We start from the raw sequence: 25,907 nt of genomic DNA, 5'->3' as shown, positions 1-25,907 counted from the left end.
GACGGAAGATAAACTAAATTTCCAGACAGTCTAGAAAGGCTTGCTTTTTTTTTCAAAGGTAATTTGGGCATGAGAAAACTTCTGGGGTGATTATCTTGATTGTGGAAATAAACTCGCAAGTGTACACATATATCAAAAGTTTAGGAATTTTACATTTTAAACGTTTATAGCTTCACTATAGGTCATTTATACCTCAATAAAGGTGTTTAAAAAATTAATAAAAAATTTGTTGAATGGTAAGTGCTCAAAACACCTGTCAACCTCTTATTTATCCAAATTAAACTACCCAGGGAACTGAGGAATTAATGCTCATATTCTTCCATCATTAAAATTAGAAAAAAGTAAATTTGATAGTCCTTTTCCCTTTTCTATACCTTTTCAGCTAACTTTTGAGCTGAATGAGATCTCATTAACACCTAAATATCAACAAACTGGGCAGGTTCCAAGTGTGACATCACACCACTAAATTTGGTCTTTTAATTAGCCTATTACTCTATAAATATGTATCTTAATGTAACTTACTAAAATTATACAAGTAGTTAAACATATACTTAACAGCTCCCTAAAAATCCCTTTTTCCTCTAAAAATAATTATTAAAAATATATTTTTCAGGTCAGAGTAATGGATATTGATATTTTTGTTTTAGCAAAATTGCTTATTTTTACTCTGCTAAAACAAAAAATATATGAAAACTTGAATTTTCAGAAGGGTAAGTTTTGAGAATGGGTATTTGCCACAGGACTCCAAGAATATTTATATTTTATAATTTAACTACATTTTAATGACAACTTCTCAGGAAATTTATTATGTAAAACAACATTTACTTAAACTTTCAGTTTTCTATTCACAACTTAAAATGGAATTTTTTAAAATGCAGCGTATGTTCTTTGTTAGTAAGTTTATGAATGAGATTAACATGGAAGCTTGAACTATAAATGTGTGGTTGGGAGGGAGGAGATGACTAGACATAATCATAGTGTTCAAAAAGAGAAATGGTTAAAGGAATAATGGTTTAAGCACATGATGTGGTATTATAAAGCTATTAATATTTTATAACTTTTACAATTAGTAAAATTATAGTCCTACTATTTATAGATCCAGTCATTGAAAATCATGGTCCTATTTTCATAGACATAGCCAAGTGAAATTAATTCCCTTTTCCTCTCTCTCTCTTTTTCTTGTTGGGTTCTTCATGTTTTCTGCCCCCCATTTCGGAACTCTGAGTTCAATTCAGGCCTATGCCTACTTCTTTAGGCAGGCACAGTTACTGTTCAAATTAAGACAGTGGGACTATTTGCTTATATCTGTCCTCATGTATACAAACAAAAATCACCTGATTCCATGTAAAAAGGTTAAATGTTTGAAAGCATTAGGAGTTGAATACAAATACATGTATAATCACTTAAAAATGGATTTCAGCAAAAGCTAAACATAATGATACTTTTTGTTCAAAAAAAATCAAGCTTTTCAAATATATGCAATATGTGAGGAAACCATGCAATACCCTCCAATCCTCTTTGTACTGGAGTGCCACTGATGCACCAGCGGTTAATCCCACTCAAGCGCTGAGCCATTTCTGCAGCCTGATGGGAGAAAGATACGAAATAAAACAGAAAAGAAAAAAAGGAAGAAAAATGCAGAAGTCAGCAATATGTTTTCTGAAAACAGCCCACAAAAAGCTATGCTTCAGGTCAGATGCATTTGCTCTCACTGAACAGTTATCACACCCAATATTGAACATCATATTCAATGGGTTATCTTCTAGTACAGTGGTTCTCATTATCAGGAGGCTGCCATGTGTCCCTCCAAAGAGGCAAAGTAGTTCCAGCATGTATAGAATGAAAAGGCTCCTTGATTGACTGATACATCCCCAAGACCACCCATCCTCCAGATGGACCATTGTGCTAATAAAATACAATTTTAAAATTCAGTTTAGGTTACAGACAGGCCAAAGAAGACAGAATAAAGACACCAGACAAACAGTCTGAATAAAAATTCTATCCTCTAAAGTAGCATTTTTCTATCACTATTTGGTCTCTCTGATAAAAGGCCAAAGTCATCAGAGCCTATACAATGAGCATTCTAAACAGCAGAAATGCTTATAAAAGTCCCCAAGTAGAGTTTACTTTGATCTGCATCACATATAAACTGCCATCTAATTCAAATATACATGAGCACTGCATACAGAGTAGTGATTCACAGAGTACCAAAATAATTCCTAAGGGTTATGTAGTTCATAAACAGGAGAAATGCAAAAATAGTGTTTAAAGACAAACTTCTAGCCAGTGTCAATGTTGTGGGTTAACTACACTTAAACTATTACGTTTTCTACAGAAAAACTTCCCCCAGTCCCTTTCCCTTGTCTCTTCCCCAGCCCTCAAAAGATTCTGCAGAAATTCTCACTTTTACAGCAGGACATTCAACCATCTGGGCTTCATCAAGGCAGATCCTCCACCACTCCACAGCTACTAGAGGGCTGGGAATGGCCATGTAGCGCTTCTGGTTCCTTAAGCGACGCCCATCCTCACTATTGCTATGTGGGATATCTACATAGTTTAGCTCTGAACGAAGGACATCATAAGTAATGATAACTATATCCTGTTCTGCCAAAAAATGAGGCTGTAGAAAGCCATCTTTCTTCACTCCTTGATATACCTAGGAAATAATCAGCACAGACACAGTTGTTACAGCAAGGCACTTTAACAATAATCAAAATATTCATTCATTTATACCCTTACTGAGCTCTATTTGTTTACAAAAAAACATGCTATAAGATACATTCCATACCCATCTAGAGGGAGACGCATTTTAGTGTGGAAGACTAATAACATACCCAGTGTGAAAGGAACTGTAACAGAAGTGAATGTGACGGCATCGCAGAAGAAAAACCAGTTCTATGGCTAAGAAAGTAAATTCAGAGGAATTCAAACTTGAGTAGATCTGGAAGTACATTTAGGAGTTATCACAGGTGGGAAAAAGGGAAAAAGGACTTGAAGGTAGGTAGGTAGATGGAATTAATAGCTTGTATAAAAAGCACAATGGTGTGAGGAAGTAGAACAGTAAGAACTATTTACTGATTATTTATTATTATTCTGTAGGGTTTGCCTACCCTACAGAACAGAGCTCCTCTACAACAAAGACGGTGTTTTATGCATTACTGTAATCTCCATGCCTGTGACAGTGGCTGGAATATAGAAACCCCCCAGTAACATTTGTGTGGAAAGAAGAACAAAGTATAAAGAATACTAACATTAGTGAACAATAACATTAAATGACCACTTACTATGTGTCAGCACTTTATCACATCATTTAATCTTCACAAAGTCTAAGAGAGGGTAACATTTTCAGAACTTAGCACAGTTCCTGGCACATAATAGGAGCCCAGTAAATGTCTGTTGAATAAGTAAATTCTTTTTTTTTTTTTTTGAGTTATGTTTTATTTGGTGGACAGTTCTCAATTCTGAGGACTAAGCCCGGGATGACAGTCTCTCAGATCACTGAGGGAATGCTCCCTGAATGAGTAAATCCTTAATTTACAGATGGGGTAGCTGAGGCTTCAGAGGAAGATTCCAGAGCTAAGAGCTGTAAGAGCATACAAGTAGCTACTATTGTACAATGCCGCCATTGAACTGCATTTCTCTCTCAGATTATAAATGCTTATACAGAGACTTTTTCATTTACATGATCAGGAATTTTTTTCAAAAGCTTTCACATCTTTCCACTCAAAGTGCTTTAACTCCTTATGTCAGAAAAGAATAAACAATCTACTGTTCTTTTTTTATTCTCAATTTCCTCTTCAAGTTCTACTTTAATGTTATTACCTCATTCAGTTAATTTTGGGGATAAAAAAACAAAGCGACAAAGATCATAACAATTATCAAAATTATCATGAAGCAAAAATGTACATTTTCCCATCCTTTTAAGGAGCCCAAACTGCCTTACCAAGACTCGCAGAGAGGAAGATCTCACATGCCTGTTGATTTCATCCACCCACTGATGACAAATGGAACTGGGGGAGATGATCAGAGTTGCTCTTGTTGATACTGGCTCCATCGCAACAAGGCAGTGGGGGCAGTAGAAAGGTTTAACCTTCAGATTCTCCTCTTCATAATTCACACATTTTGCATGTTGCCACAAGTGGCATTTCAGGCACTGAACGCGAGGCTTACGGTCTACCTGGTCAAGCTCACCACATATGCACTCAAAGCGGTAATCGGATAAGTCATAGGGACTCATGGTATTAGAATGTGGCATGTCACCACCAGCAGGATTTAGAGATTCAACTTGGTCCTTTGCTGTATGTTCTTGTTTGACTTCAAAGATACATTCAGGTGTGGTAACATCAGTAATTCCAGAGTCACCAGTAGCTAGACAGTGATCTTGTGAGTTGAGATTGATGTTAAGCTGATTTTTTTCCTTCTTTGTGGATGGAACAGGCTTTTTCCTCAATTTATTACGACTTCTCCTGGTCTTATAGTAATAATAGTAAGGATCATCATCATCATCAGAGGTGTCTGAGGGCAAGTATTCAGAATCCGTGTCCTTGCTCCCTGATTTTCTGGATTCTTTCTGAATTTTCCTTGGACTCCCCACTGCCTATGAAAAATATTATTTCAACAGAGTGATATATCTGAAATTAAATGCCCAACTTCATATGCTCTACATAAAAATCTAACAGCTAATCTTTGTTACCCTTCCTCTGAGGAGAACCACTCCTGATCAGTGGCTTTCAAACTGCCCTCTTTCAGAGCTCCCCTCCGTATGGTCTGCAGGCCCAAAAGCAAAAGAAAGTTCTACTGCTGTATAATTAAGATTTGGAGTGACTAGATTAGAAAGATAAATTAGAAAGACAGAGGGAGCTACTAATCTTGGTATCAACCTCTTATAATTTACAGTCTACCTAGATCAATAAAAGATTGATAGTTTATAATACATAAGTATACAAACTAGGGCAATTATAAAAATACCATGTATCAAAATAAAGCATTTAAATAAATTAAAAATTAATCTACTAGTTACTGCAATTAGCAAATAAATTCCTTCTTTCTTTCTTCTTTCTACCTGTGTCCCCTCGTGCAATTATCTACTGAATGCCAATTCTACGCCAGGCATCACATTAGATGCTGGGGATACAAATATGAGGAATATTTAGCTCCTGGTCTCAGAGGGGTCTGTTGGAAAAGAGAGAACAGTAAAAAGTAAAATGATGCTATAGGAATGCATAAGAGGGGTGTATAACAGAAAGAGGCTGTGATGGGAGGTAGGTGCCAGGAATAGCTTCTTAGAAGTGATGTCACAGCCTAAGTTGAACAGAGGAGTGACTGGCATTAACTGAAGGAGATTTTCTTTTTTTTGGTAGCAGAAGAATTACTAAAAGCACAGAAGTTCATTGCAGTCTTCTACCCTAGCTGGGGAGAAAATGTTGGAGACTCCCTACTCCAGAAAGTGAGCTTTTTCACCTGCCATTTCTTTCACATTAGCTAAGCTGGTAATGCCACACTCTGACTTGTTGTCATTAGTCTTTTCTTGATTTATGTCTGCAAATTTGTAACTATTTTTTTAAAAAAGCAAATTGAAGTTATTGTCCCAAAAGAAGCAGTTTTATAACAAAATATAAAGATTTTATAAGATGATGACATGGGAAAAATGAGAATCTATATAAAAGATTCAAACTGTATATAAAGAGCTATGCAAATGTAAGGTATCAGTATTTCTAAAGTATGGAATATGCTTTTTAACTGCTGACAACAGCATAAGAATAAGAGAAGTTGTTTTAAACTATAATATGCTTAATGAACTAATTTTACAATTCATTCAATAAATATTTACTGAGTACTTGATATGTGCCAAGTACTCTTCTACAGGCTTAATGGTAACCAAATTAAGTTTCTACTCTGATGGAACTTACATTCAGGAAGTAGAAAACGTAAGTCACAGCTGTAAGTGCTTTTCCTAAATTTTTTTTTTTTTAAGTCAGACTGTAAGAGCTTCAGTGTCAAGGTCAACTTATTCTATTATCTGTCAACTTATTCTGTAAGTCATCACATAAGGCTACTTAATAAATGCTGTTACCTGCTTTTTTGTTTTATCATACATATTCTCTTCCTTGTAATTCTTCCCCAATGTAAAAGTACCAGAAAAACCGTGGCCTTTGATCTGTTTCACAAGACCTTCAAAAATCAAACATTTCAGCATCCGTTTCAGAAGACTCCTGTTCCGCTGTACATCATATCTATATATAGAACTGACATACTTATAGATGGAAAGAATGGAAACTCCTTTTTTCCCATTCATTTCTTTCACAGCTGTCAGGATCATCACACGTGTAGCTAAATGTAAAAGGACATGCTAACTCAGTCAATACAATAAAAAGAAAACAAAAATCAGTTATCTTAATGTGCACTGAGAACTAAGAAAAAAATAAATCAAAGATTTATTAAAGATATGCTGTCTGTGTATCATCATTTTGAAGAACTTATAATGAAAATTTATCTCAACACATTAAGAATAAATTACTGTAGTGGAAATAATTTAATGAAGAATTACACTGATATGCTAATCTTACAAATCAACTACCATTTAAAATCATATATTAAAAAAACTCGCAACTATCTACATATATGCTACCATTAGTAAGGGAAACCTTCATTTGCTAGCAGAATTTGAAGTAGGTACACTTAAGAATAAACAAAGCCTGGTTTAAACTGTAAGCTAAAGAAATTTAATATAACAAATTAAGCAAAAAAACTACCTGGATCAAGTCAAATCAAAGAATAAATCTTTACTGCTGTTAAGATACATGCCTCATAATTGAACTCATTTATGCAAAGTATAAACAACTGTAAACACAATTATTCGTAACAATTACAAGGTATCTCTAGATAAGGACTACAAGAACTAGAACAAAGATCACTGTAAAAGGTTTATCTTCAAGAGATTTCATACTTACGGGGGCACTGAACTTTTTCTTTTGGTTCAAATTCCATATTCTGGGTTTCTGTGTTTTTTACATTTTCTCCAGAATAATGTGATGGAATGAAATAATTCACCACTTTTCCCTGATATAAACAACATTCAGTAGTCACACAGTGTTTTGCTTTCAGTATTCTGAGCTGCTTATTAAAATTGACCCTCCTTCTATTAAGGAGATGTAAAAAGAGTTGTAAAAAATTATGAAAGAAAGGGCTAAATATGCTAGTCATACATACAAACTTTATTTTTTATTTCAGGGTTTACAGCTAGCCATCACTTTTAAAAACTGTGCACATTATCTTAAATTACCTAAATTTTAAATGTGGAATTTCTGAAATTAACTTTTTGAGCCTTGTTTAAAATGGTATTAACCCAATGAATTTGCAATAACAATCAAAATAACTTAAAACTAACCTATCTAATGAGTAGAAAATCCCAAAAGGAAGTTACTGATAGTTAAAACTCTACTCCAGTTAAAACAAACAAACAAACAAACAAAAAAACAACCCTCTACTCCAACTTATTTTTCTACAAAGGAAAGAGACATTCCCTACCTTATCCCCTAGTCAAATCTGAAAGGCTAATTTTGCAAGCTTTACCCTATCAAAAGATCACACAACCACTGAAGCTGTGAGCATGGTGGGCCCTACAGGTAATTATAGTTATGCCTTTAACTAGTGGCCTCATTTTGAGAGGATTTAATGTGTTGATATCAGATTCCATTATTGGAAAATATGAGCTACAAGCTATATTTGTCTCGGTGGAGCTTTTTTTTCCCCTTATAAACTCTAAAATTTGTATTTTTAAACACAATTATGTACTTTGGAACAAGGACTTAGGAGTTTGTTTCATCTGGCAATCTAATTACTAAGCTATTTGTCCTTTAACAAAATTCTAATTATTTGACTCTAAGATTTACACATCTGAGACTCATATAATTTTTGAAAAATAGCTCTCAAAAATATTTAGTAGTAATAGGGAGATCTGTAGTAGTGACAAAACATTTGAGGAAGTAACAGAATTTTCCTAAGGGAATTTTCTGCCAAATAAAAGGAGAGAGTGTATTTCCTTCCTAGTTGGCCAATATCACTTTAAAAAACCCTGCCAGGCTATGAACATCCCGTTTTCTGTCCCTACTTGAAGTTAACTAACAACTAATATAAATCATTAGCTGCAGAGTAAACTGAAAGTTGACATTAGTGCCAAGCAAATGCTCGACATATGACGCTCTTTGAGAACATATGTCCCCGCTCTCCCAAGCCCTACAGTACTCCTCCTACCTCAGGAAGAGTGAGAGCATCTTGTTTGACATCTTGTCGAGTATGCGTCAGAATCAGAGCCAAAACCTCCACCGTCTTCCCAAGACCCATTTCATCTGCTAAGATTCCACCAAGCAACTGTGGCCCAGCATTTGGGTACTCCCGGATGATGCTAAAGGGAAAAACAAGAAAAATACATTGTAGGAATGCAAATAAAAATTATACTGTTCCTAAAGAGAACTGGAAGAAGTGCATAAAAGTCTAAGTTTTTTAAAACTGTATTTTAGGGTGCAATAATTATAATCCCTAGATCATGAATACAAGAACTGTGATAACCAAAAAACTGCCTGAGCTGACAACAAAAGCCTGCAGAAACAGAATTGGTACTGTCATCATTTTTTCTCTTCTATAAACAAAAGGAAGCATGTCTGCCTTCTTTCTGTGACCTTTATGAGCCTGTGAATAAAAAAATAAGAATGGCAAGAACTACTGATTCATTAACTATATTTAATGATTCCTAAAACTATTTTATAATAGAAATTAACAAATTAAATAAAAAATATAAAAACTGGCTCATAATAAAATGACATTTTTACTTAAAATTATAACCTCTTTAAACATCAGCATCTTAAGTCTATTTTACTGCATTTATTCATTGAAAAATGACAAGTGCTATCAATTCCATGTCTATCCTATTTATAAAAGTATCTTGAAAGACTTTAACTCATTATTCCTTCTTGAGGCATTTCCAAGGCTGAAGACATATGCTACTAATCTCATACAGATGTTTTTGTAACATTTATTTTTAATATCAAGCCCATAAATAAAGTTTTGCCTTACCAGCCTGTATATGGATTGTAGTAGAGTTTCAAACCCTCCGATGTAACAACTTCTCGCCATAGAAAGTGCAGGGCATTTTCTAAAGAAAAATATACCCGTAAGAACAAGTTTTGGTTTGTTTTCCTTTCTGCCAGATAACCACATTAAAATAAAAATAAGTTGGCAGTTAGGATACCCTGGGAAACCACATACACATGGGGAAGAGGCTAAGCTCCCTTTCATCTTTTTCTTCAGGTATTATTCTTTGGCTTCCTTTGCTTTGGGCACAAATATAAACAAGTGATAAGATGGAAAAAGTATAGAAAATGACAGACGATTAAGAGGAAAAGAAAACTAATACATATAACCAAGTCTTACCAAATAAAGGGAAGATGCTTATCTTTTGTAAATCCTTCAAAAAGTTACCTGAATTCTTTAAATACTGCAACAGATACCTGATACTGGGCTAATGCATTAACTTAAATCAGACCTAACCTTTTATATGGGCCTAAGTGGGAGGAAAGGTTCAACTGAGGAAAGAATATCTAGAACTGTAACACTGAAGTACTGAGTGTATTTCAACCAGAATCTTTCACTATCCTTTCCCTTAATATTTTAAGTTGTTTAAATCAACTGCTAAGTTGGAAGTATGTTCTCTACCCACCATGAAACAACAAGTCATTTTTTCTTACCTTCTTTAGGGATTAAAAATGAAGTAGGAATACAGACATATATGTTTTAGAAAATGAAAAAAATTAAAAGATAAAGAGATTCAATTTATGCAAACCATAGGGAACAGAAAAATTATGAAATTACACATTAGATTTAATCAACAAATCCAGTCTGGACAAAAAAGAATGAATTACTGATACATGCAGCATGGATGAATCTCAAAGACATTATGTTGAAAGAAGCCAGCTCCCTCTACCCACTCCAAGCATATGTATTTTCAAATACGTATTTTGTTTTTCAAAAACAGGCAAAACTAATTTATGGTGACTGTGGTTGCTTCCCAAAGGGGTTGAAGCAGAATTGACTGGGGAATGATGAAACTTGAGGGGGTGATGGAAATATTTTGTCAGCACTGTATGATAGAAATATTAAAAGAAACAGGAAAAACTAATTTTAATAGTTGTTTTTATTTAGCACAATATAATTAAAATGTTAGCAATATGTAATCAATATAAAAGTTATTAGTGAGATAGTTCACTTTCTTTGTTTTTGGGTACTACTTGAAATCTGGTATGTATTTTAAACTTATAGCACACAATTTGGACAGCCACATTTCAAGTCTCCAAAAGCATGTGTGACTAGTGGCTACTTTTGGGAATGTCTGATTCTATGTGTTAATTGAGTTGCTAGTTACAAAGATGAACAGATTTATCAAAACTTATCAAACAGTGCCCTTAAGATCTATGCATTTTACTTTATATAAGTTATATATCAGTCAACTTACATGGTTAAAAAATTTTTTTCATTTTGGAGAAAAAATAACCCAGTCTATGGGAAACTCTGTAGCACTAGCAATTTCTTAAACAAATATAAAGAAAAAAACAGGAGAGGATTTAAAAACTGTGGACTAAAATAACAGTAAGAGATAGCAACTAATTCCAATATATGGATGTTATTTGGTTTCAGATCTGGACAAACTATAAGAGAGAGAGAAACAGAGAAAGGGGAGAAGGGAGGAAGAGAGAGAGATTTGGTGATATTAAGGAATTATTGGGTTTTTAAAACCTATTATATGTACCTATATTTATTTAAAAGAACCTTTATCTTTCAACAAAATAAACTGAAATATTGAGATAAAATAATACAATATTATTACTTCAAAATAATTCAGAACATGGGAGGAGGAGAAAGAAGAAATAATATTGGCTATGAACTGGTATTTATTTTCCAAAATAAAAAGTTTTAAAAAATGAAGTTTGTTGGATAAAAAAGTGGGAGAAATAAGAGCTACTCATCATTAATTAAAATAAACCTATATAGGAAGAATGAGAAATAGCCAACACTTCATTTCCTAGAATCGTGAAAAAATCTCACCTTGTGCCCAACTCTTTAAAGACAGTGAAAAAGAAGTGACCCATAAATCTAGTATCTTATGAAAACACTTACTAGATGACATTTCATTTCATTATTTATTTTGTGGCATAAATGTCCCTTACTTTTGTAAATTTGCTTTCTGCCCCTAAAATTCATCATTAAATTGTGAAGCCTCTTACAGATATTAGCAACATTCCCATTTGGTCAGGTTCCAAAAAGCAATTCTTAATTGGAAAGGTATGTAAAAAATTTCTTGGCTTTTAAAAATTCCAATCAAGGTAGTCTTTACTTTGGCAGGAAAAACCAGTTTAAACTTTTATGGATGAGGAAACTCACCAATGAACTTCTGTACATTTCAAATTTGAAAGATTTCTTAGAAAATAATTTTGCTCATAGTAATACCCATTCTATCCTATCTTATCAATATGATTTATTTGCTGATCAACTTCCCACTCTCATATAAACCCTCTGATCAATTTGCCTTTCTTTAAGCATCTTATACTTGCCATTAGCAGGAGTACTTCTAAAACGCTCTTGTTGTAGCATCCAATTGACAGCCTCTCTTTGGTATGGTCTCAACACAGGAGTCAGTGCAGGATGCTGGACATCCACGTGGATGGACTGTGTTTCTTGCTGATGCGTTCGTTTCACAAAGTGATAGAGCTCATCAATGTCCTGTCCCTCTGGCTCACTCTCTGAATCTTCCTCATCCTCTTCCAACACATCTGTACATCCAATAACAAATGTACTCAAAACAACGTGATCCACATTATGACTACAAGCAATTCTTACTCCAAGAATACACCATGTACTCTCCCAACTCTGGGGCCTTGCTTAGTGTGCTTTCTGACTGGAAGGCCCTATCATTAATTCTTCACTGATCAAAAATCTACCCATCCATCCTTTCTTTATGATAATTCAACTGATTCTTTTTCTATGGCATTTTCTTCTGTTTTCCCTGGTCAGAATTAGTATTCTCCTGTGTTCACGAAATAGTATCATACTTTGGATATAGCAATACATTGCAGTCTGTCTGGTAGCACAATCATTTGTGCGTATTCATCCCTTCTCCACTGAACTGAAATGCTCTTTGACAGCAAAGGCTGTCTTTTGTTTTTACAGCTCCTCAGAGCAGCTGGCATTTATTTTATCCATTGTAGATATTTACCAATCATCTGAGGAACTGAATGTGATTATCTTTTGCAGTTTATAAAAGGATAATTTATTTCACTTTTACATGTTAACATAAAATCCATATGCAGACAAAATTTTCTGTATCTAATAACACAAGGCTTCTCATTTTATTTCTTACACTAAAAAGCATAGGTATCTGGTAGTAGCAGCAGCCAATCAGAATATTAAGGGCTTAAGCCATCAATAAAAATTTGTAAGAATTTCAGATTCATTTGTTGGGTACAATTGCCCTGTGGAAGAAGAATCACACCTATTATAAAAAGAAAAACGTTTTCAAACTCTTGAACCCATTTACAAACCCCCTTTAGCCAATGGTTTATTTCTGAATGGTTTCAAATAGGTCTATACATATTTATAGGACATACTTCATATGCTCTAAAATGAAGACTACCACAAAATACATAATTTACTTTTTTCAATTAAAAATATGCCATATAAGATTATGCCATGTAAGATTTTCAAAACTTTACAATTAATGTATAGTTATACATGCCTGGTTATTTCAGACTGTTACTATAGGTGTATAATCTAGTATTAATAACTAAATTTGAAGTTTTCTTTTGAAACCCTTTGAAGTTTTCCTTTGAAAAGTTCAAATTGTATTACTTTTAATAGGCAGAATAATGGAATTCTTATAAAACTCGAGATGTACTTAAAAGCATTCCTTCCAATTCTGAAACCAGTGATTTTCCTTAAGTCTTTAACATGCATTTACTATTATTATTATGAAGCTTTGCAAAGAATGTACTGCAGAAATAACTCAATAAACAAACTTAGAAACTGATTTCCCAAATATTCCAGTATAAAAATGTTCTATAATTTGCACCTGAAGTAAGGCTCACCCACCATGAGCAGGACTTGGAGAATTTGAGCCGTTTTTCCAATAGCGTTTGTTGATGGGCTGCATCAAGCCATCCACACCTCTCCCTTGAGAACCAATGGCAGACAACTCTGAAACTGCAGTCCTGACCAAGGATGCAGCGTCTTGCCAAGAAATAGTAGTAAAGCTAACTGGTCTTTATGGGGAGCAGGCTCTTGAGATTATTTGCCAGACTGCAAAGGAGAGGTGGAATAAAGGCCAGCCAAGATTATCTGGCCATGACAAAATAAAAGCACAGGAATAATGCAAAAATTCCAATCAGCTCAGATCCCTTTAAATTCTGCCTACTGACTTCACAAACATTTCTTGAGTACTTACTATAAGCTAAGTACATTATTAAGTCAATAAAATAAAGAGGAAAATTATAGTACTGGGGTCATTTCAGATATGTATTATTTTGTCATAAGTAATTTTATGGAGGTTATTTAATTTTATTATGGTTTTATTAGCTGTTTTTCTGGTTGTTATGTATGGGAATTGGGGGAAAACCCACAACTCCTTAGTAATAGAAATTTTAAAGTTTATTTTAAAAATTACCTGGAATGACAAAATTGTATAACTTTTCCATCACTCTCTTCATGAGCTGATTGAACTTTTTCATTCTTGAATTTGCATCACTCAGAAAATCTAGTTTCGCTAGGCCACCTTCCAAAAGATAAATTCCAACCTACAAAGAATTGATCAACATAAAAATTGCTTTGATTGTACTACATCATTTTTATGAGGATATAAGGAAAACATTTTTTATCATCATCATTTTTAAATGTATTCACAGTATTTACCTCACAAACACTAAATATACATCTACCAAATTGTCCTTAGATATTTTTGCTTTCAATAAAAAATTCTTTCTATAAATGCAGTGCCTAATATATGTGAAGCACCACTGAAGTAGCTAGAAAAAAATATTTCCCTAACTGGAAACGAACCTGGGAGAATGTGATGAGAACACCAATTCTGCCTCCCAAATCAATGATTTCCCAACTGGATGATCATCAGAATTATCAGTGAAGTTGGTTACAAATGCAGATTCCCCCAGAAGATTCTGATGCACATGACAGGACTCTTAAGCGCAGTTAGTTTGGGAATCCCTATTACTAGATCAAACACTAAAATGTACAGGAAAACAGAACTTTATTAAGGTTATATAGCTTAATTCTGGTGAAACAGTGTAGTATGAACTTTTGCAGTCGAAATACTTGAATTTTAATACTGGCATTGATATTTTAAGAGCTAAATGAACAAACAAAATGATTGACTGATTTTGACCCAAATGTTCTCATTTGCAAAATGAAGATAAGCCTGTATGAGATAGCCTACTGAGTACAATTTTAAGACTTCCTAAAGATAGATAATCAATAAACACAGTTTTTTTTCATTTCTCTATATTATCCTGGCCCTGATTCCCTAATTACTGAGATTCTCATATTCCTTCCCTTAAGAACAAGAATCAACTAGTGTTATACAGGAATAAGTGGCAAAGGTTCGTTTTCATTATTATTTGTATTCTGCCTTGTGTTTACCTAGAGATGGCATGCTATAGCAGCAATAAGTGTTTAAATATTCATAAAAATCGGGATCAGGAAAGACAAAATAGATCAGGACTTGGTGTGTGGAAGAAATGGATAGAACACAGGCATACGAGCCATGAATTTCTACATACTTGTTATCACTGAGCCACGATTTTTGGCACTCACAGTTAGCAAACAGAGGGGATGCTTGGTTGCACAGTTAGAATGTACAGGAAGGAATTAATTACAATCTAATGTTTCTAAATTTTTTCCTTTCTTTCTGTCAATGCTGAAATTATAAATAAGGCTATCATCATAATTGCTTTTTAATGTGAGAAATGTGTAACACACAGGTCTCAACTGAACAAAGTTGCATTTAACATTTTAGAATTTCTTTTCCAGTTTTAGCATGAAGGCCTATTAACCTGCTTCACAGTTTACCAAGTACATTTATTTGTTATTTTACCTGATTCTCAACACAATTGTATGAAGTAAAAAGAATGAGTATTATTTACATTTCAAACAGAAAGAAGCTGAAATTAAAGCATTTAAATGATTCACATAAAATTATTCAGCTAGCTAATAGCAGAGCCTGAAATGAATTACACATTTATTCATTCATTTACTGAAAATCTGTTTAGTACCTGGTACTTTACTGGGCTATAAAGATAAAAAATTTCATAGTCTAGTGGGGAGGAAAGATCTAAAATCTAAGTATACAAGTGACCAAGGCAAAAATAAGCATAAATGTCAGATATTATAGGGGAAGGGCATGTAACATCATCCATGGAGTTTAAGGGATGATCTCCCTAGATGAAGTAAACTCTTAATGACCAGGAGTTAGGACTGAAGGGGAAGGGAACAACCCAGGTGGAGGGAAGTGAGAGAGCAAAAGGAAAGATACAGAAAGACAGCAGGGTATCTGCAGGAAACAAATCAATGTGTAGTTTCTGAATATAAAAAACAGAATGATAAAGGAAGAGGTGAGGCTGAAGGAGACAAAGGTCTATCAAAGGAGAGACTTCCATGCCATATTATAGTTAATTCTGTAGGAGGTAAAGAACAGAATTCCATTTGCATTCATATAATACCACCCCAGAGACAAAGGACATGACAGAGTTGAAATGGTAGGCAGGACTTAAAAAATTGCTACAGGAAGAGAAAGAGATAACAAGAACCAAAACAAGTCACTGAGAGTAGGGCTGGAATGGACAAATCAGGAAGATCTTGAAAAAGTACAGCCTGGAAATAATTAGCTATAATATATATTTTTTAATAGTTACTGAATGACCTAAATAAAGTATATGTTGACATTTAATAATCAGAAGCTTATTGCTGGCTTTTCAAGCCTTCCTTCTAAGTTAATTTCAAAATGGGCTGTCTAATGCCAGAAGAACCTTAAACACCACCACAGAAATTGAGTACCTTGACGATGTGATTTCCTTCGGGCTTTTGGTAAAGTTTTATTCTTTTCTTCTTCTGCAGCCACCCCAAATCTTCTAACATTTCACCACTAAAGGATGATTCCACTTGAGCACCCTTGTCACAAATGCGGATTGGCTCAGTGAGTCCTCTTTTTTGTTTCTCTGTATCTTCACTTTCTGAATGAATACACATCAGGAACTGATTGCTTGACTCTGAACTCATCAGTGTAAAACTCTTTTCAGAAAAATTTTCAGTTAAACTCTGACCAGCAAGAAGTTGAAGAGTAAATTCTCCTAGAAACGCTTTCCAAGAATCATCAACGTGATAGGGAGAAATGACAATATTCAGCTTTATAGACAAAGGGGAAGAAATGCCACCAGTCTCTTGTTTATCAATTGATTTTGAGATGCTCACTGCCTCTGAACACCTCTTCTTATCTCTGTGAGCCTCTTCTTCCTTTATACCGTCATCTAGGATGATGCAATGAGCAGAGGAGGAGTCCAAACCTGGGCAGGGGTGCTCATCATCAGTCAAGGTGAGAGGTTCATTCCTTCTGTCCTCATGCATATTCCAGCAAAGCTGCTGTTGCTTTTCCTCGTCTATCTTCACTGGAGGAGCACGTTTCCGTCGGCTGCTCATTTTCAAGTTTTCTTGTTAATGTGAACTCTAGAAGACAAACACAACAGTAGGCATTCCAAGAGATGATTTTAGTATTAAAGTATTCTCAGATGAGAAGTTCAGCATATGGTAATAATCCTACGGATAACATAAAAGGTACAGAGAGATACATAAAGCAACATATAATTTTTTTTAGTAAGTCAAATACAGCTATGGAACACATTGACTATAATCTCATGTATCATATAAATTCCAACGGTCTTCTTGGTCTTTTATAGATAAATTTAATATAGATAATTTGTTGTTTAAAATAAATCCTAAAAATATTCTTAATGAACAGTAAGACAGTAAGGTAAATCTCTCAAACAGCCTGGAAATGCTTATTTGAAAAGTTTCAGTAACATTTAAATTCATATCAAAAAAAACCCCACAAAAAAAAAAACATTTAAACTCATATCACCACTACATAATTTCAATTGCTTTATAATCCTAAAGGTTTAAGAACTTTACAAAACAATCAACACCATCACATCCTCAGGGAGATATATCGTTTTCATGAAATAGAAGCAGGAAGTCATAATACAAAAAAGATGGCTATTAAAAAAACTGATTAGCAATTTTAGAAAAGCAAACTGTATTACTGAGTATTTTTGACCTGTGGTTGGTTGAATCTGTGGTTGCAGAATCTGCAGCTGTGGAGGGCTGACTGTAGTTTTAAAAAATGAAGATAAAAAAATGACAAACAAAAGCCAAGAGAATTCACTTGTAGACCCACAGTACAAGAAATGTTAAAGAAGTCCTCACACAGAAGGAAAATAATATTAGATGGAAATTTGAAGCTACAGAAAGGAATAGAAAACATTATGAATGAAAAAAGTATGGTAATATAATAGACTTATTCTCATTTTTACATTTTTAAAAAAGATAACTGCTTTTTAAAAAATTTTACTCTTTTTATTCTGAAAATTGGCAAGTCTACATAAAAAGAGAGAAAAGAGCAGAGTAGTATAATCATAGAGATATACACACTGTGTACTGTGTTTGTGGGCTGGAAGACTCAAGATGCCAAAATGTCAATTCCTTGATATTGATCTACAGAGTCAAAGTAATCCCATTCAAAATCCCAACAGGCTGTTTTTGTAGAAACTGACAAGTTGATTCCCAAGATCTAGAAGAGTCAAAACAATTTTGAAAAAGAAGAATAAAGTTGGGAGAATTAACACTGACCCCAGGACTTAGATGAACAGTAATCAAAAACTGTGGCAATGATATACATAAAGACATATGGTCCAATGGAAGAAAATAAAGTGCCCTGTAATAGCCCCATATATGCACGGTTAACTGATTTTTGAAGGAATTCAAACGTAATCAATGAAGAAAGACTATCCTTTTAAAAAAAATAGATATCTATATGCAAAAAAAATGAACCTTAATTTTTACCTCCTATCACATATAAAAATTAACTCGATATGGATCATGAACTGAAATATAAAAGCTAAAACTATAAAAACTTCAGAAAGGAAAGAGGAGAAAATCTAAGTGACACTGGACTAGGCAAAAAAAAAAAAATTTAAATAGGACACAAAAAACAGAGGCTATAAGAAAATGATAAATTAGGCTTTAGTGAAATTAAATACTTTGGCTCTTCAAAACATTGTTATGGAAATGAAAGGGGAAGCTGCAGATGGGAGACAATATTAGTAAAACAAATATCTGATCAAAGACTTCTATGTGGAATATATAAATAACTCTTGCAAACCAATGGTAAGACAATCTTATTAAAAAATGGACAAAAATTCTGAAGTCATTTCACCAAAGATGATCTGTAACTGGCAAACAAGCACACAAAAATATCTTCACCATCACGTCATTAACACACTGCAAATTCAATCCATAAATCACAATGAGAAACTATATATCCACTAGAATGGTGAAAATTTAAAAGACTGAGGATGCAGAACAACTGAATCTGAACTCTTAAACATTCCAACAGGAAATGTCTGTCAATTTCTTAAAAAATTAAATATACACTTTCTGCACAGCCTAGTAATTCCACTCATAGGTATTTACCATAGGTATTTAAGATAAATTAAAAAAAAAAACAAGAATGGTAAAAAAGACTTAAACTTGAATTTGTTAATAGTAGTTTTATTAATAGAAGCCTAAAACTGGAAACAACCCAAATGTCCATCACCTGATGAATGGATAAACAAATGGAACTCCATGACAAACTACTGATACACACAACAACATGGATGAATTTTTAACACATTATACTAAGTAAAGGAAGCCAGATGTGAAAGACTACACACTGCATGATTCCATTTGTGTGAAATTCTAGAAAAGGTAAAATTCTAGTGATAGAAAGCAGATTAGTGGTTACCAGGGGCCAGGAAGTGGTAAGAGGTAACTGACAGCAAAGAAGCAGGAAGGAAAGTTTTGGGGTGAAAGAAGTGTTCTACTGGTGATCATACAATTGTACATATTTGACAAAATCCATCAAACTGTATATGTAAAATTGTTGAATTTTATTATACAAAATTATACCTTAATAAAACTAATTTAAGAAGCAAAAACAAAAAGCTGATGCAGGGATTTAAAAATTGCAAGAGAATATTATGAATAGCTTTATTCTAATAAACTTGAAAATCTAGATATAATATGTAATTTACTAACAAAATGTAGGTGAATAAAATTGGCCCAATAAATAGAAAATCTGAATAGAACAATAACCATAAAAGAAACTGAAGTAACATTACTTATCTACCTAAAATCTACCTCATTTCCTTGTTGACAGAACATTTCTTACTTAGGAACTTGGTGGACTTGTTACTTAAAAGGAGAATGGTTTCCTCTGTAGCCCCAAGGGAGTTGTGCAGTACAGTAAGGTTGCCACAAGCTGCATGTGGCTATTTAAGTTAAAAAAATTTTTAAACTTAGCTCTTCATTCTCTCTAACTGTGACACTCAAGCACTCAAAAGCCATATATGAGTAGTGGCTACTGTACTGGACAGTATAAATATAGAACATGCTCATAATTCCAAAACGTCTATCAAACAGTGCTGGTTTAAGTCAATCATGAGAATTCCATTCCCTTAACCAGTTCTTGGTTTATGAATATCCAGGTGGTGGTCTATAATCAACCTCTGACTATAGTTAACTACTTTCCAAGCATCTTATCTCCTCTATTATTTTGGATAAGAGATCAGAATAATATAGGAAGTCCCTAATAACCTAAGTGTTTATCTCTGTCGAGCTCTTCTCCAAGCACAGCCTGGAATATTGGAATTGGGTCACTCTACTGAAATTAGGCTACACCAGTTTATCAGTTAGCTATTGCCATAAACATGCTGTATAATAAAGTACCCGAACTCAATGCCTTGAGATACAGGTTAGCTGAGGGTTGGCTGATCTAGGCTAGGTTTCTGGAGAAGCAGTTTGGTTCTGCTTAACGTGGTTCTCATCCTTCTCCTGGAACCAGCAAAATAACCCAGGAATGTTCACCAGTGACTGAGGTGGAAGAGTGTAAATCCAATCATATAACTACTTTTTGAAGTGTCTGGTCATAGGAAAACCACAAGGGTTCTGTGGGCCAAAGCAAGTCACATGGATGAACTCAAAGCCAAGAAATGGGTACATATACTACACTTCTTTAGGGGTGAAACTGCTCATGGCAAAGAGTGTGGATATGAGGTAGGGCATTGGGTCAGTTACACAATCTGTCACGCCAACCACAGTAATATTAATAAAATGGAAGTTATGGAATCATTAACTCTAAAAGCCCAAAAAGCGACTGACTATAGAGTCTCGCATGTGCAAAGCAATGTGGCTTACAGGAGAGAATGTGGGCTTTGAACTTCTAGATTCTAATTCTAGCTTTGGCATTTACTGTGTGGTGCCGGGCTAATTACCTAGCTTCTCTGTGTAAGTACAGGAGCACAGCAACAGAAATTTAGCATATATTCAGTAAGTGGTAGTTGCTATTATCATCACCCTGAGAACACTATGAATAATAACCAAACGTTAAAGTGGCAGGATGGGGGACTAGAGAGCAATGTGTTTCAAACTTGACTGTGCTTTAGAATCACCTGGCGGAACTTTTTAAAAATCATGATGCCCTGGTAGCTACCCCAGCCAATTAAACGATAATCTCTGGGGCAGGGCCCAGGCCACTACCTCTGTTATTTTTTAGGCTCCCTAGCTGATTTCAGTGTGTGGTCAAGTCTGAGAAACCTTGCGGATAGTCAGCTGCCTAATAAAATCCAGTTCTTTCCTTCCAAAGTATAGAATAGATGGGAAATGTCTCCTCAGCTGGTGCTGCATCTGTAATAGTCCCATAACCAGTTCTAGCCAATCAATTGTGAACAGAGGTTAATATATGCCCTTTCCCTTACAATTTGTAAAAGAGATATTATTGAACCAGAATACGTTCCTTCAATGCTTTATTTTCTCTGATAAGACTCATTCAATATCTTTTAAATTATATATACCACTACAATTTGCACATTCTTTCAGATGTTTGCTTCCAACTTGATTCTTCTAATATTATAGCCTCAAAGTATTTACCAGTTACGATAAGTTGAAGAAAAATAAATACCAGGATTTCTAGCAAGGCTCTCCTTTTGTCCAGTTCTCTACCGAGCAAACATTTACGATCTACCTCTCGCCCCACCTCAGTTACCCAGGCCCCATCATCCTGTTTCGGGTGACTCTTTGTCTAAGAGATCTCTATCTAGGGATAACTCTTGAACCAAAGAAGATATTAATTGATCAAAGCTACTTAAAACCATAATGTTAGCTGGCAGCTAATGAGTCAAGTACTGGTAAAATTCCATATATCTCTAATCATATTCCAATTCTAAATCCTTCTCCTTGTTTTCCTCATACCACATGAATCCCACCTATTATGGTCCAGCTTCTTTTTCCTCCCCCTTTAAATATCAGTGTTTAGGTATAACATGATTATATGCAGTTTTCTCTGTGGACCACACTTTTACTGTCCCACATTTAAATGTAAATAGCCTGTTGCCTGAAAAGCCCTTTCACATTTTTCTGCCTATCACTGTCCTAATCTTCCCTCAAAACCTTTTATGAACAGGTATGCTGAGTTAAGGGCCTCTCCTCCTTGATCCCAACTGATAAAATGTTCTGAACTGTTTAACTCTGAGCTACTTGAACATTGGGCAGGAACAGTATCTTATTCAGCATTGAAATCCTAAGGCCACGTCAGTGCCAGGATGTAAATGATACGCAAAATAACGTGAAACAAAGATCTCTAACTCCCTGAATATCCTTTCTCTTTTAAAGGACCGTACAGTACTTTGCTCAAATTTCCTTTTGGACAAGTCTCTCTTAACCACATTCTAAAAGACTATAGGCAGTGTAAAACTACTACTTAATATTTCTGGCCCTGAATGAGACTGAGAAAACTGACCGACCGGTATCTTTAACAGAAGACAGAGATAGACTGCTAGAAAAATAAATATAAAATGTTAAGTTACTATGACAGTACAACAAATTCACTAAAATTAGTTCAGATTTTTTTCCCCTCCAAATTATTATCTCTTCATTTAAAAGATACAGAAAAATCTTCAATTACAACAAATCCACGGAAGCCCTGGGTCTAGGCTATCCAGGGCAACAAGAAGTATACATTTGAGATATTGCTGTCCAAGGCAAGTCTTAAGCAAGTGAAGCCCAATAATTACTGATGACTGAAAAGTTCTGTGACCTAGCATTACCACAATCTTCTGCCAAAGTGGTAACTCCAGCAGGCTGAGAGTATTTTCACCTGTTGAACTTTAAAATATATGTTAGTTGCATATTCTTAGAAAACGCCTCTTAAGATTTTTCAGCAGCAGATTCTCTTTTCCCCAAATCTTTCTAGCCTGAACTCTGAGTAAAAAATTTGTTTTAGTAACTCTGCAAGAACAGTTCTTTAGCCTGGGCAAGAAGAGAATATATATAAATGGCATCTTCTGTACTATTTTATTCTCAACTGCCACCTTATTGGCTAAGTGGATCTTGTAAACTCTAGGAAGTGCCAGGTTATGCAATTATAGGAACTGCTGCTCACTACTAACCTGCTTCCAGTATGATTACTGATCATAAAGCAACTAGTCTTTTTGGTGCCAGTACAGATGTTATGGATCACTTCGATTCACGGGAGTTTCATCATTCTTGCTATTATACAACTGAATAATTTAAAATAGCTGTAACAACTTTAAAATTATTTTTTGTTCAGTTACAGCCTCAATTTTTTTAAAGTAGGAAAATATCAAACATCTAGGATTTCTACCTCATGGCCACTATCAAGTCATTTAGGAAAACGGCACAAGCTTAATGGTCATTATTTAATAATACTGTTTATCTGACAGCGACCGTGAATCATCAGAAAACATATCTTGGTTCAGAAAACTAGCAACTACCACCGAGCCAACATGCACAACGTGCAAGGGTGGTTTTGAAAGCGAATGTAATTAGTCTGACTCCAAAGGTAACTGAGAACTTTCAGACTAACTTAGAAGCCTCGGTCTCCCCTTTCACTATATCACAACCCCACACACCAAAAAGCTAGGTAGCTGCCCAGTTTCAGCCTCGAGGGGTATATCGGCGGCGAATGGTGATACCCACTCGGTTTTCTGCCGAAAGACTCAAAAGCGGTTCGAGGAGTCAGAACAGGGCTGTCAGCACCGATCGCTCGACGCAGGCCGGGCGAACAAGCCACCGCGAGGCGGAGGAGCGCGACTACCGAGGTAGCCCCTCGGACTCGAAAAAAACACCGCAGGCCCGAGCCCCCCGCGAGAAGCACAGGCACCTTTTCCACGGCCCCACTTCGTCCCAGGGGAGCCGCGGCGGTCCAGAGGCCCGCAGGTCTGGGATGGGGAAGGGTCGAGGAAACTCGCGCTGCTGCTCCCTCTCAGCCCTGTAGTTTCCCGGGCTCCAGAACAACCGAGCCCTCCCTCCCTGGGATCTCCGTCTCCGTCCAGAGACGTCTTCCGTCCCTGACCTCTGACCCCTGACCCTCCATCCCCCAAGCGCCTACCTAGACTCGTTCTCCAAACCCCTAGAGCCTCTTTGCACCAAGGCCCGGGGTCCTCTAATGTCCCCGCAGGTCCCGGGCACGCACTCGCCACCCACCGAACATCCGCCTGAGGTGGGCACGCGCGGTCTGTGCTGGTTTGTGCTGAGGTTCCCGGGGGCCCAGAAACCACAGCTCCGGGGTGCCGGGCGCGCGCTGGAACGTGGGGTCAAGGTGAACGCGCACGTCGGGGAGCCCGCCCCCTTTCTCCCGCAATGGCTTCAGGAGTAGCTTCTGCGCAAGTCCACAAGGTTAGAGACCGAGGATGGCTACAGTTGGAGTATCGCGAGAGCGCTACGTCAAGCCACTAGAGAACACGGGATTGGCTGGAACCTCTAAAGGGGAGGCGGGACTCTAAGCGGATTTAGAAGAGAGCGGGGTTTCTGGATTGAAGCGCGTGAGGGTCTCGGCTGAAGAGAATGAGCTTCGCTTGAAGCGAGTGATAGTTTTAAAATTTGTGGCTTTAGTTAAAAAGCCAGAAGAGAATTCTGCCAACATACCTTTTTAATTGCTTGCTGAAAGCAGCCTCTAATTAGTTACGGAAGAAGCTTGTCTCCCTCAAAAAAAGTTATTTTACAAGACTTGCCAGGGAACTGTGAGTGAATATTAAAAGATGAGGGGACAAGTACATGTATTTGTGCTGAAGCTGGCTTTCCAATATCCTAATTAATTTTTTTCCCCAATCTTCACTGAGTGGTAGCCTCTTTCTCTTGGAGGTAGGCTTACACCTAAATAACTGGAATACTGAGGCTTCAGGGACAAAAGCCTGAAAAATAGCCTTCGGAAAACATCCGGCACTCAGTGATTGAGTTCCTAGTATCAACTCAGCATTTTGCTGTGGAGGGGCGTCTTGGCCTGTGTGACCACAGAAGCACCAAAGTAAGTTCTTACCTAAGGGAACGTCCGTTGTTTGAGAGTCCAACGTGGGCCATATTCTTAGTACAGAACTTCGTGACATACCACTAAAGTAGCCTAAAAGAAGCTCTGCGCGTAATCTAAAACACCTGGAATTCAGTGGAAATCAGTTACCTTATCTAAGGCTTCATGAGGCAAGTTGGAAAAAGTAGTGCTAACGCTGGAGCAGTGGGCATGCAGACTTCCTCTCCATTGGCGAACCAGTCATTTTACTAAGTACAAGACGTAATGGAACCTGTCTTTTGGAAATGTTACTTGAAACTCCGTGTTTAAACGTAAATTGTGCTGTAAAACGTGATCTTTGATAGTTGTGTCATTTCTCACCGTTGGAGCAGAAAATTAAGCTTATAATTTGACTGACTCCAGCTGGTGCCAGGCAGAAATATTTTAAAATAAGCACATCATTATTTCATCTTTGTTCATTTTGATTAGTGTAATTAATCTCTATAGACATAATTATTATCTGTACAAAATATTAAACTACAGCTCCAGTTGTGTGTCTGGAGATGTAATTTCAACTACAGAGGTGGAATTCTATACAGTTATCATGTGCTTACAATTAAACAAGATTTTTTGCCTTGAATTGTCCAATGGTAAATTCAATCCTGTATTTGCAAAGTGCCCCATATAGTCTTTGAAAAGTTCTATGGAGTAATATTTTTCAGTATTAGAGTCACTAGAGCTAATTTCAGACAGTAAGTCTCATTTTTGCTTCTTATCTTTCTGGAAGCTTCCAGTTGTGAACAGCTGTTCACCCCTGGCAACACTGTGCATCTACCCATTAGATGCCAGTGATCTAATACCATTCCACAAGTGGGAATCAATTGATTGGACATAAACCAGTCGGGGAACCACTCAGTGTTAATAAAGTTCAACTGCTTGAAAGTATAAATGTGACCACAGTCAGACCACTTGCTTCCTTGTGTAGTCTCACTAGGCAGAAGCTGTAGACCCAGTTCCTTTTGCGGACAGTAGCTTTATTCTAGGCATACCCCAACTTAGATCATCTATTTTAGAAATGAATGTTATAAGTTGTTCTCAAGGAGAACTGGTTGAGAGGGAGTAAATGAGTAGATGCAAATTTAGCTCCCTTTTGGGGCAGAAACAGCAAACAAATAAATTATGAGTAAAACTTCATATTTTGCAAAGCCCTTTCATGTTCATTTCTCCACTTGATTCTTAGAGT

The 25,907-nt window shown here is 35.8% G+C and overlaps 1 protein-coding gene across 8 annotated transcripts in view; it reads right to left on the bottom strand.

Moving 5' to 3' along the window:
* SHPRH (SNF2 histone linker PHD RING helicase) overlaps positions 1 to 24,020 on the bottom strand; it is a 90,609-nt gene extending 66,589 nt beyond the window's left edge. For 3 of the 8 annotated variants that reach the window (XR_006728406.2, XM_045524402.2, XM_010965682.3), the window contains exons 1-11: positions 23,771 to 23,988; positions 16,108 to 16,773; positions 13,709 to 13,838; positions 11,604 to 11,822; positions 9,073 to 9,151; positions 8,254 to 8,404; positions 6,951 to 7,059; positions 6,074 to 6,330; positions 3,944 to 4,597; positions 2,405 to 2,656; positions 1,506 to 1,584 (exon numbers count right to left, since the gene is read on the bottom strand). Coding sequence is in view for 7 of the 8 variants with exons in the window: in XM_045524402.2 (XP_045380358.2) it covers positions 1,506 to 1,584; positions 2,405 to 2,656; positions 3,944 to 4,597; positions 6,074 to 6,330; positions 6,951 to 7,059; positions 8,254 to 8,404; positions 9,073 to 9,151; positions 11,604 to 11,822; positions 13,709 to 13,838; positions 16,108 to 16,746 (2,569 nt within the window). In the remaining variant the exon portion in view is untranslated. Of the gene's footprint in view, positions 1 to 1,505; positions 1,585 to 2,404; positions 2,657 to 3,943; positions 4,598 to 6,073; positions 6,331 to 6,950; positions 7,060 to 8,253; positions 8,405 to 9,072; positions 9,152 to 11,603; positions 11,823 to 13,708; positions 13,839 to 16,107; positions 16,774 to 17,754; positions 17,894 to 23,358; positions 23,519 to 23,542; positions 23,719 to 23,770 lie in introns of those variants that run through there. The other 5 variants (XM_010965683.3, XM_045524400.2, XM_045524399.2 and 2 more) reach the window with 5 other exon arrangements.
* Between the last annotated feature and the right edge of the window lie 1,887 nt (positions 24,021 to 25,907).

This window comes from Camelus bactrianus, chromosome 8 (assembly GCF_048773025.1).
Source record: "Camelus bactrianus isolate YW-2024 breed Bactrian camel chromosome 8, ASM4877302v1, whole genome shotgun sequence".
NCBI lineage: Eukaryota > Metazoa > Chordata > Mammalia > Artiodactyla > Camelidae > Camelus > Camelus bactrianus.
Note: the sequence above shows the minus strand (reverse complement) of the source record. Positions and strands in the feature narration are given on the sequence as shown.